Source organism: Vigna radiata, unplaced genomic scaffold (assembly GCF_000741045.1).
Source record: "Vigna radiata var. radiata cultivar VC1973A unplaced genomic scaffold, Vradiata_ver6 scaffold_450, whole genome shotgun sequence".
NCBI classification, from domain to species: Eukaryota; Viridiplantae; Streptophyta; class Magnoliopsida; order Fabales; family Fabaceae; genus Vigna; species Vigna radiata.
The window spans coordinates 60,318-73,278 of record NW_014543424.1 but is presented as its reverse complement, the minus strand read 5'-3'; the positions used below and the strand labels follow the sequence as shown (position 1 = coordinate 73,278).

Sequence of the window (12,961 nt, the reverse complement as noted above, 5' to 3'; positions counted from 1 at the left end):
TGTCCATTATGGTGTGTCAGTCTATTGTTTCTACGTTGGTAAAAGTGGATACAGTAAATCTTGGTCCGTTCTACTTAAAATCATGAACATGGAAGATCAATTCCTGAGCTGAGTTCTAACTGGGGTATTTTTCTTTTCTTTTAATTTGCCCTGACTGTCAAATCTTATTTTTTTGGAAAGTTGTATCCAATGATAAATAAGCTACCGAAATTTAAAGGTAGCTTTTGTCCCGTATAATATTGTCAATTATTTTTAGGCTTTGTGAAAAATTCATTTCTTTTCATACTTGGATATAAAAAAAAAAAAGTAATTCAGGCTAATAAAAAAATTAATATACATTAATTTCAGCAATCTCAATTTATTTTTCGAATTTTTTTTATTAAAAATGCGGCATTCAAACTGTAAAATCTGTCATAAAGATATTTTACATATGATATTATTAGATATGACGAAATTTGTTATGATTTGGATCTGTTTTGGCCTATCAAATATGTTTTTCTTTTTCATTTGAATATGTAGACAGTATAATTTAATCAAACTTTGTATTTTTGGCACATAATAGTTAATAAGGAACTGCAACTTTTTATAATTCGAGTATGGAGTGGATAATTTTTTTATAATACGATATATTTTACAATAAGTAATAATATCTTGACAATATTTTTTTCTGCAATATTTTAATATTATTTATATACATAATTGATCCATTATAATTATTATTATTATTGATTGTTAAATAATTTTAATCAATCACTTAATAATATATAAATAATATTAAAATATTGTAAGAAAGTATTACGTATCATTATCCTTTTACATTATATAAATATATTGGATCTTTTAATTTATTACTCTGAAAGTACATTAGTGTTCTGTGTGACCGGTAATTAAATTACTCCAATTCCACTCCCATTAATAAGTATTTGGAATCGGTTAAAGTCTGTATCAAAGGCAAGTCATTAAATTCTTGAAACTTAAGAAAAAATGGAATCTTTTAACTTTATTTACCAGCTCATCACTAATGGCCGTGAAGAATTGTGAGACTGGTTTTAGTATGACTTAAATAAGAGTTAAAATTATATTGTTTAAAATATAAATCAAAATTTTGATAATATAAAATTTATTTTTAAAATATATTATTTTCTTTATCTTTTATTATTTTTTTAACATTTTAAAAGTAATTGCTATTATTTTGTAAATTTTATTTACAGACCGCCAATAAAACAATAATAAAAAAAACATTTTTAACTAATTATAATTTATATGAAAGTAAGAAATAGAGATAAGTTTGATCAATATAAATAATAGATATCACTTCTAATTCAAAAGTTTTTATTATTATATGATATTTGGTTTTCTCATTCATATTTAATTTAGAACTTAAATTTACATTTGAATTCACAACAAAATTCTTTTTAAGTATGAGTCTACTCATATTGGTATTTTTTTATCATACTTTATCAAGAATATTTTTGATAAAGGATTCATTTGAGTCCGTCACCAAAACAATCATTCGATTATAATATCATTAATAATAAATATTTGCAGAGATGATTCAACTTTAATATCATTAATGAATATTTCGATGAAAGATTTAATAAAGAGGAGTAACGAGACACAAATACAACTTAGATAAAAAAAATTGACACTAAATTCAATTTAATACCTTAAAACAATGAGTTTATAATTTTTTATCCTTGTATAATGTTCATTTTTTTCATCTCTATTCAATGTCATACTTAGACTTCTCAATACATTATTAAATATTTCTAATTTGTTTAAATAATAAGAGTCGAGGTAAAAGGAGATGATAATTTCAATTAATTTTTTGTTGATTTTGGATTCAAGTACGAAGTTGATCCTGAGTTAAAATTGGATCAATTATGATGAGTTGGTGTATCACAGTTAAAAAGTTGGAGTTGCTTTTTATGGTAGGACTAATACCTAACTAAATGCATATTTGAATTAGTTGAATTTTTGTTGTTTTAAGAATGTTATAAAAGTAAAAGTTGAAAAATTAATGTTTCATCTTATTTTTGTTGAAATATGATGGAATGTTTTGATTTTGGAATTTTGGTTAAAATGTTAATCATATTAATGGCGTTTAGATGTTGGAGTTCAGATTAAATGTATCAAGATTTACTATCAGAGCAATACAAAGTTATTAAAATTTGGAGAAGTATAATATTAAATGTTGATTTTGTAATAACTTTTTATTAATTAAGTGTTTGAAGTGGTTCAGTTTGGATGTTGTAAAGTAGTTATAATAGAGACTTTAGTTAAATTGATTTAAAATTGTATGAATACAATGAATGATTGCATGTTTAAGTTGCTCGAGTTATTGTTAATTTATATTATGTTTGGGTTTCACTAGTGATTTTGAGAGAACTATATCATATTATTATGAATTTTGAAGTATTAGTATACTCTTAAATGTTGTTCTAAACTTGTTTACGATGTTGAAATTGGTAGTAAAAAATTTGATAAGATTTAAGAAACTTTTGACTTGTATATTTAAAATGGATGATACATAAATAATTATAAAAAATAATTAAAAATACATTTTCCTTCTAATATTAAAAAATAGGGTGAAGAAAAGAAAATGGTTGATGTGTGGCCTTTTGTATAGGTAACAGTGGTTTTGCTGTATGAATGTTGACATTTTTTGTCGATATGTCACTGTTAGTACAGTTTTCAATTGACATGAGGAAAAAAAGAACAAAAAAGAACCTCTGAATCGTCTACGTAGGCACACCTATCCTGCACAAACTCTTTTGCTTAGTTGGCAAATCTCAGAATGGGTTGGAGGCACGTTCCACACCCAAATTCTTGTGGATCTCGTACCATTACCTATTTTTATAATCATTCAAATTAAAACACTGTATAAGCCAAATTTTATGTAAAAATTTATACTAGAGATTTTGATAACGGTGTATTATGATGAGTTGTGTTATATCCATTGCACTTAGTAGCAAATTGGGTATGGGCGTATGGGTACACTGATTTCGTCATCTAATATTTACAATGGAGAATGTTGTGAGCAAAATAAATTTAATAGCGTTTGACAAAAAGTTCGTAGTTCAAAGATTTTTAAAATGTGAATCTTAGGAAACAAACTAATACACAATTTTAAAATTTCTGGTTGCTATGACTATTATTTAATATAAAGTATACCACAAATTTCTATAAATATGCGTACCATTCCTAACACGGTAACACCTACGACCTGGCACCACCATTGTTTATGAGGAATTATACTATTTTTAATATAATAAATAAATAAACCACATACAACAACAAAAATAATACGTGTGAATTTCAAAATTTTTGAACCATGATATTATTTTGATATTTGTCACATCTATTCATTTAATTAAAATTAACATATAAATCTGATTTTGTAAAATTTAAAAGTTATACCAAAAATATTGACTGTTTTCTTTTTAATTTACTTATGCTCAAAATTTATTCATGTTTTATTGCAAAGCAATGTTTTAAATGCAAGTCCGAAAGGGCTTTCCAACCCACACTAATCACCATTCTTTTGGGCCTCTTTTCACGTGGAACCACATATTTTGGGCTACTAACACGACCCAAAAGCAGATTAACCCACACTTCGCCTAAATTCATACCGGATTTGTAAATCCGGAAGTATGTAACATGAACTGGACTCTAAATTCCTGTTACATGTGGAGTTTATGTGTCTCCAAATTTGGAAATCCGGTTGTATTGGTATGTTTTAGATTTCAAAATCCGATTATATTATGTATTTTACAAAATTTGGAATCCAATTTTATTTATGTTTATATCGAATTTTGAAATTTAGTCATGTGAAATGGTATTCATCAGTAATTATGTAAAATTGTGATCGGATTTATGAAGTCGATAGGCTCTTCTTGAATCTAGAGCTATACACGGATTTTGAAATTCAACAACAAATTTAACAACTACCTTATGAAAAAGAATTAATCGGATTTCTTGATCTAGTTAGTTCTTCCATATTATGTTATCCAATTTTTTATTACTAAGACAATAAAATGGAAAAAGGGAAAAATTTGGAGATGCAAGAAGAAGTGTCTTTGGGATTATATCTAAAGGAAGCCGTAGCTAATACCTAATGAGACTGCAATTGATTTCACAAAACATAGAAGATCATAGATTAGTTTGAGACAAAAGAAATTATTTCGTTCTTAGAACAAATGTTATATTGTGATTATATTTATTAATTGCGAGACATTTGCATCGTCACGCAGCTATTGACTCATATGTACACTATAAATTATATAACTACACGTAGTTAATCCTAAATAAAAGAATATCAAGAAACGAACTTTAAAAAAGAAACTGACTACTTTCCTGCATTCACCACGCATGCACAAAAAATATCTATGTTTTTGGTTGCTCATTCATTGTGGTTCTACTTCTCCCAATTTTTCTTTGTTGTTAGCTTCTTTCTTCCGCCCTGATTTTGTTTTCATAGATCACACATATCACATACTTTATAGGTAAATAACAAATCGTTAGAGTCTTTAAAATGTGATTGCAAAACAAAAAAGCAGAAAAATAGTGAAATTGGGACAATTTAATTCTTGAAACGAAAAATACGAGGGACTACATGAACATAAACAGAATTTCGAGAAATAGAAGCTATGACGAGAGAATAGGAAGCAAAAAGTACAAATTAGAACTAGGATATGAAAATGTCATCACTGAAAGGAAAATGTTCTGCTGAATTCACCAAATGTGAGCACTGCAGAGCGTTCAGTTTTCACCCCGACAACTCAACTTTTTTATTTGTAAGATTTGCCACGTAAATGAGTTAGAGTGCATGCTCATCCATACTTAATGCTAATTTGGTAACAGTATAGTTACTGTCTCCAAAATAACAAAATTTATCTCTCTTTATCTTCACACTTTAACACAAAGCCATTTCATATTGCTTATATGAACAGTGAGGCTTCAAAAATAGGGGGAAATCTTCATTGAGGGAAACTGTTTTTCAATGTCAAACAGATTTCTTGGGTCTTGAGCTCGTGGATGGAGAAGGGTTCGAAGATAATTTACTTTTATAAAGATAATTTACACATAATCAACTCTGTCCCTAAAGCAGGTAGGATTCCTTGTCGTTTCCCCAGCATAGACAATACAAAATAAAATATTGGTGTTCTATCACACTTAAATAGAAGGGGATGAAAATGGTTGTGTAATAAAATAGAATGAATCTCTATTCATTATTTTTTAATGAACTCCATCCTAATTTATAAAATTCAAACAAAAATATCCACTTACTTTCCTCCTCCATTCCATATCCTATCATCACCAATCCAAACATTGCCTCGGGATCCCACGTTATTTAGCACATTATAGTCAAATGCAGAATGTAATCTAGCATACGCATGCTGAAAGCAGAGTTGAACCAGCAACAGTAAATCATGTTGCCGTGAAAAAACTCCAAAACTTTATTTTATACGACAAAACAATTACAAAATGAAAAAACTCCACTGTTGTAGAACTTTACACCTTACATTAACATCGGTAACACAAGATGGTTCTAATACAAGTTAGTCAGAAAATCCAAAACAGATATATTTTCGAACTCAAAAATGGAGTATGTCTAGCTGGAACTCTAATGAACTCAAACATGCTGCAATCACAAATTCGTGAAATCACAGCAGTTAAGAAATCAAAGCAGATGGATGAGGACAAATAATTTTGATTCCAATTCCAGTTTATAGGATTTGAAACACTATATATAAGCCGTTTAAGCTCATCCTGATGATCTAACAACTTAGTTTGATGACAATGGTCTGTGGTTGATATATGGATTTGTGACTGCATCAAATTCTGATTCAATATATGATATCTTACCTATTCCCATGGACTTTAAATCTTGATTGAGGCTTTGTTCACTTGAATGGATTTGAAAGAGAGGAATTGAGGGGATTTGAGAGGATTTGAAGATAAATTTTTTTTATTGTTTATTTAAGTAGATTTGGAGATAAGTGAGAGTAGATTTATAAGTAAATTTTTTTAATCTGTTACTTCAATTAAATCCTAAACTAATTCTCACAAACTTCCAAATCTGTTCTCACTTATCTACAAATCTACTCAAATAAACAACGAAAAAATTTACCTTCAAATCTTCTCAAATCCCCTCAATCACTCTTTTCCAAATCCATTCAAGTGAATAAAGTTTGAGTGAACAAAGTAGAGAACATGGACATCCCACTTTATTTCTTTCCGTCAAAATGATGACAGACAATATTTCTTTCCGTTATAGCCAATTTGCATGTACAGATCCCGAACAGGTATAAAGCACTTGCTTGTTGAGAGGTTGGAAGTGGGAAGGTAAAACGTTGGAATGAAAGTCATTTTACAGTTGCTTGGTGTAACAAAAATATGAAAAGACTGGAAAAAGGATATATAACTAATTTTCTCAGGTTGAAAATAATTCTAATCCTTGTGTTCTTTTTCACCAGTAAGTTTCTACCCATTAAGCCTGACAGACTCAAGTGTGGAAAAAGGAGAAATAAGATATAAACCCATAGCCTAAAGTCTGAATACCAAAAAATAGACTTCAAAGATGTTGTGTAGAAGAGGAATGATGATAAAATCCCGTCTGACACCAATCACAACAAGAATCTCACGAAATTTCACAAGATAATATGCAATGGACAAATAAATAGTAACTGAATTTTCGAACTAAAAAGAAAGGTTAAAAAATACCTCATCGTTCAATACAATGTGTTATCATCATAAAGGATGATAGCATGACCATGGAAATCTTTAAAATGATTCTGGAAGGTTACGATAGAGCATTAGGAGTATCTCAATAAAATAAAACAAAAAATAAACTATAAATTTCATGATAAAGCATAGGAGCATTGATGTGATAATCAATAACAGCCCTTATCAAGTAACACTATTTAACCAATTTTAATGCATGATGATACGGACAAAGACAAATGCTATAGCCCAAGGTTCTGTCAATTGTGTACCAGAGAAAACAGAATTAGGCTCTCTAAAGTGCAAGTTGTAGATTCTAAAACCGAAGGGCCAAGTGGATCAATTTTTGCTGAAATTAAGCAAATTGATAAGAAACTAAGCATTGCACTTTTGAATTCAGACCATCCACGTCCTAGATATCAATCCCTTTATCAGCCATGCACTTGCAGCACGACAGCATACGTCAGCTTGAAGATCAATTGATCATTGAAATGAATGGTTTGACACAAAACTAATATAACAATCAATTTAGCAGCAGCAATTTAGAACAATGCAATTCGGAATTATGCAATCACAACTAATAATCATAACACACCAAGAGAAAATGTAGTACCCAGATAATAAAGACTTTAGTACTAAAAAATAAGCTATATAGTATGACATCCGGCAAAGTTCTAACATAAGAAGACATTTTGTTAATGTTTAGATTTCAAAATGGGAATCAGACCCAGAAGCGTCATCAAACCTCAATTCCAGCTAGAGGGCCAAAACCCATGAATCCCGTAACCCGTCTTCCAGTTATCCAAGTAAACAACCTGCTTCACAGCCAAAAACGAAACCAAGAGCGCGAAAATCATAACCACCCGCTGCACGCTCACGTTCCTAACCCTGACAAGCCCGTGGGTCAGAAACGCCAAGAGAAGGCCCACAACAGTGTAAAGAAAGCCGACGGTAAAACCCTCTGCACCAAGCTGCATCCCAGAACCCTGGTAGAAAAACACGAGTTTGGAAGGATCGTTTCGGTCCACGAGAAACATGGGCATCTTGCGAATGATGTTATGCATAGCCCCGGAAACGCTGAAGAAGTAAACGAAGACGGAACCGGCCAACCAGACCTTAGGGTCGTGGAGAAGGGTCTGCCCCGTGATAACCTTCTTGATGAAAAATGGGATCCAGATGACAATGACGACGGCGATGAGGATCAACTGGTTGCGGGAGAAGACGGGGGGGCGGTGGATGGGACCCACGGAGAGTTTGGTCTTGGCCTCGACGAACTCGGCCATGGACTCGGCGAGTCGGGAGAAGTCGCCCTGGTCCATGGGCTCGGAGTCCTTCAGGCTCATGTTAGGCCCAATTAGGCGAATGTGAGGGAGGGCGTTGACGCCGAATTGAGAGAAGCTGAGCTGGGACTCTTTGAACTCGATGTCGCAGAAGAAGAGTTTGGAATTAGAAGGGTTGTTGGTGAGGAAAGAAGATGCGACGATGGAGAATTCGTTGTGGAGTTCGGTGAGGCGGAGCTCCTGCTTGTCGTGGAGCTGCGCGGCGTCGAAGAAGAGGAGGATGGAGTAGGGCCGCGGGGTTTTGACGGCGGTGAGGAAGCGGGAAAGCGATTGGTCGTTGAGGCGGATGACGCCCGATTTGGATCTGGATTGGAGGGAGAGCAATTCGCTCACTCTTTCATCATCGGAGGCCATCGCGGAGGAGACGGCCACCGTGAGGATCAGCAATAGGAGCTTCGGGAAGGGAGACATTGTCAATGGATGGGATTAGAGGAGAGGGTTTGGAAGTCTGCGATTCCCACCGAGCACAACAAGGGAAGACTCTCAGTCTTTCACAATATCAACCACACTCCTCCAAAAATAACCCAATTTCCACTCCCAGAAACGTTTCATTATATATTTATTATTTTATTAAAAATTAAATTTACTCTTCAAGTCTTCATCTGAAGTTTTTCGTTTTTCTCTATGATGCGAATTACTACTAAACATACTAACAAAACTTATCCTTACTTTCAAAGAAAAATAATTTGAATTTTATAAATAAACAACAAATAGTGACTCCTTCAAATAAATTTTCTGACTTTACTTATATTGATTACATCTCTCTATATATATACATATTTAAATATTAAATATTTAAAGTTAAAAAATGTTGTCAAATTTTTCATGGTAAAAATGTTTTTAGTCAACTTTATAAAGCATTAAATAACGTCTTAAATTTAGTGCAGACTTTCTTTCATTTGCTTATCTTGATATCCCTATTTTTAAGGAAGCTCACAGAGTTATATATTTTAAGTTTTTAAAAATAAAAGGATAAGCTACGAAGTATGGTAGGAGGATTCAGCCTGTAAATTTTGTTATTGAATAACTCGTGTTATATTATTTTCATGTGTATTAGTGGACAAAAGTTGAAGGTTGGATTTTTATTTAAACTCAAAATATTTATAGAGAGGCTTAATAATTATGAATTGGATCAAAATATGCAATAATAAAGATGGAGGTAGGTTAGGAGTTATCAAACTTGTTAAAGAAAACAAGATTGAAAGGTTCTTCGAGCTGGCATGGCGAAGTGTAATATTGATGAGAATGTGCGTGGAAATCTTGACTTGTAGCTTGTGATGGAATATTGAAAAAGGTAGTATAGGTGAAGATCTTGCAATTGGTAATTTCATTTGCAACATTGTCAATGCCTTAACCTTAAATGCTATTGGCTATTGAACTTGCGATTTTGAAGAGCTGGTCTTCTATTTGGTTAGAGATTGGTTCTATGTCGGTAGTTGAAGTGACAAATCTTCAAATGTTTCTTAGACTTTAAGAGATAAGTTATATTTTTGTTTAACCATTTACAACATTTAATGTTGTTGAAAGTCTTACATCTATAGTTGCAAATTTCATCTTATAAATCGATTTTGTGAATTGGGTTAGATTTAAATGTTTTAAAGAAAAAAATAAACAAAACATGTCTATTGATAAACTAATACTAAGAATTGAGTATATTTTTTTGTTCTATTTGATATTACCATCTTGCATTAGTTAGAAATCTTTTTGAATTCTCAAAATTTAAATTTTTGTTTTTTTAATATTAATAATAAGAGTTAAATATACTTTTGTCCTTTAGTTAAAATTGAAATTAATCTCTTTCAAAACTTTGATTCAATTTAATTCTTCAACTTTAAAATTATATGAATTTAATCATTTAAATGAAATTTTGATAAATTTATTTGATATTTTTAAACGTATTTTATAATAACATTTTAATTATTTACACAGATTAACACATTTTTATTTTAATATTAACTAAGAAAACAAGTGTTTTAAATCTTTAGACAAACATGATAAAATTTAATTAAAAATACATTTCCAAATTCGAAAGAGTAAATTAAACCTAAATTTAAAAAAAAAATGACTAATTTAAATTTTTACTAAAAAAATCAAATGATCAAAAATATATTTAATGATAATAATAAGAATAATTTTTTATTAATTGACAAACGATAAATTTGAAATGTTAAACTAGTCGAAATTACAAAATTTTGTAATTACACCCACAGTAAAGTAATCTTTTATAGAAAAATAAAAATTAAATATAACCAGATGTAATATATAGTCATTAAATCAATTAATTTAGATAAAAATGTATTGTTTAAATAAAAAACATAAACATTTATTTAAAGTTAAACATTATATAATTGCTAAAAGTTCAAAAACCAAAATATTTTGTGAATAACTATCGACAATTTTTCTTTATAATTATTAATAAAAAAATTGTTCCATCGATAAATTTATTAATAAAAACTTTCTTAACGAATTTTTAGTTACGATAGAGGTTCAATAATTTTGATTTACACAGAATTTAAATATTATTGATGAATTTTTTATCAATATCAACTTTCGTTATAATAAATTATCATAAACCTTGATAAATTCAACAATATCTTTATTTCACAAATTGACAATATACATATATATGAGGTTTTTTAATACGTATGTCTGTTTTTCAGTTGGTACGTTTTAACAACGTGTACTGCAGACAAAAATATTTTTATTTATCATGTATTCTAAGTTTTTAAGTTCAAGGATATTTAAATAATTTTCATCCTCAAAACTAAAAAAAACACTCAAACCCTTACTCACCTTCCTCATCCCTCTCAACCTTTTTTCTTTCATCTCTCTCACTCTAACATTTCCTCTGTCATTTCTGCTCTTGCCCCAATTGAAAAAAAAAATCAGAAACTCTTACCTAACCCTAATCCACCTTCCTCACTTATCCAATTTGTTTATCTCTCGTCTCCATACCCCCCTCAGCCACACACAACAACTTGCGACATACATCGTAATCTGTTGTTCTTGCTCTGTTCATTCATTTAGAGAATGTATTATATATTTTTCCTTCTTATTATTATTATTAAATTTCATTTTTAAATTAAATCATGTAAATAAAACCATCACAAATCAATTAAATTTTCATACATCATTTACACATCTACACCACATTTCATTATATTTTTAAAGAACAAGATATTTTCCTCTATTGTTCTTTTCCCTTTACACAAAGTGTCTCTTTTTCCTTTCTCTTTTGGTATAGTATACATGATGTAAGATTACAACCTAGAATTGAAAGAATTGTACTCCTAGGGAGCTCTTCTATACCTATTTCTTTAATTTTCTTATGTCTCTTTTTTATCACTGAATCAACTTCTGTAGACGTTTAGAATAAACTTTTGACAAGGGTTTTTATTTTTATTTTTTTTTCAATTAGGGCAAGACAGAGAAAATGTTGGAGTGAGAGATGAAAGAGAAAGGGTTAAGAGGAATGAGGAAGGTGAGTAAGGGTTTGAGGGTTTCTCCTTTTATTTTTAATTTTGAGAATGAAAATTATTTAAATATCTTTGACCTTAAAACTTAGAATCCATGATAAATGAGGATATTTTTGTCTACTATAATTCGGTACACATTGTTAAAACGTACCAACGAAAAAACAGTCATACGCGTGTTAACAAACCCCTATATATATATATATATATATAATTTGCAATATTTTTAATTTTTGCATTTGAAGTAAGTTTTAAAATTATCTTATTATAAATAATAAATTTTTTATAGATTTTAATTTATTTTAAAATCTTCTTCTCAAGCCACAAATTTTATCATAAAAAAAATGGAACCCTTTATTAAGAATTAGGGTAAAATCTTTTTTAGTCTCCTTTTTTTTCAATTAAATTTCAATTTTTGTTAAAAAACTAATTAGATCTGTTAAATTTATATAAATAATTTTAATGTTGTCTTTATACATGTCATGTATAGTGTTTATTTTATTTTTTTTAATTTTATTTATGTGTCAAGTTTGTGTATGACACTGTATAGTAATGTCAATGAAAATGTATGTGTCATTATCAATAATTATGATTTTGTATTCAATTTAACTTTTGTATTTATTTTTTGATTTATTCGAGTCTAATTTTTTTAAATAAAATAATATTATTCATTTTCAAAATATAGTTGACTTGAGTTTATTTATCAATAATAAATTAAAAACACTTTTTATGTTATTATAATTATTATTTGTTTTATAAAATTGATTTAAATACTTAAAAGAGATCAAATATATTTATAATTTAATTTAAATTTCATATGAATATTAATTTTTTTAGTTGATTTAATCAACTTGATTGTAAAAGAAAAATTTAATGGACAAAATTATAACCATTTTATACATTTTGTGAATTTGGCACCATTTTCCTTGTCTTTAGCACAATTTATTAGCACGGTTTTTTCTTAGCATAAATTTGATAAAACAAAAAATACAATTCAACTACAGAAAGAGATTAAAAAGGCACGGTAAATGCCACCAAGGAAAGAAATACATAAGTAAACGAGTATTAATTAAGGATCTGAACAACCCAATTTAAACTATTTTTATTAACAATATTGGTGGTATTGGATAGTGTTACTATGTGGTGAGCCAGGTCAATAATCGACTGAACAGGATCCATCCTCGTACAAAAACATATTATTTTTGTTTCACATATCTTTTAACAATAATTATTTTGCACATAACAACTTAACTTTATTTTAATAATAAGATTTTATACTTGAATAAGTAAAGTATATTAGCAAATTATATAGTAATTATGAAATAAATAAATTGGATAAAAATATTGGAAATGTTGTTTTTGTCGAATTAAATAATTAATTTTGATTTAATAAAAGCAAGCACAGGTAATTTAACCTATTTG

General features: G+C 29.2%; 1 protein-coding gene across 1 annotated transcript; it reads right to left on the bottom strand.

Annotated features, from left to right (window-relative positions):
* Positions 1-7,289: 7,289 nt before the first annotated feature.
* On the bottom strand, positions 7,290-8,610 carry LOC106754375 (probable dolichyl-diphosphooligosaccharide--protein glycosyltransferase subunit 3B). The gene has a single exon (XM_014636386.2). The coding sequence runs from the start codon at positions 8,475-8,477 to the stop codon at positions 7,473-7,475; it is 1,005 nt and encodes a 334-aa protein (XP_014491872.1). The 5' UTR covers positions 8,478-8,610; the 3' UTR covers positions 7,290-7,472.
* Between the last annotated feature and the right edge of the window lie 4,351 nt (positions 8,611-12,961).

Bases quoted from the DNA above. Each gene is read 5' to 3' on its own strand.
- LOC106754375 (XM_014636386.2), bottom strand. From the start codon at position 8,477: ATGTCTCCCTTCCCGAAGCTCCTATTGCTGATCCTCACGGTGGCCGTC.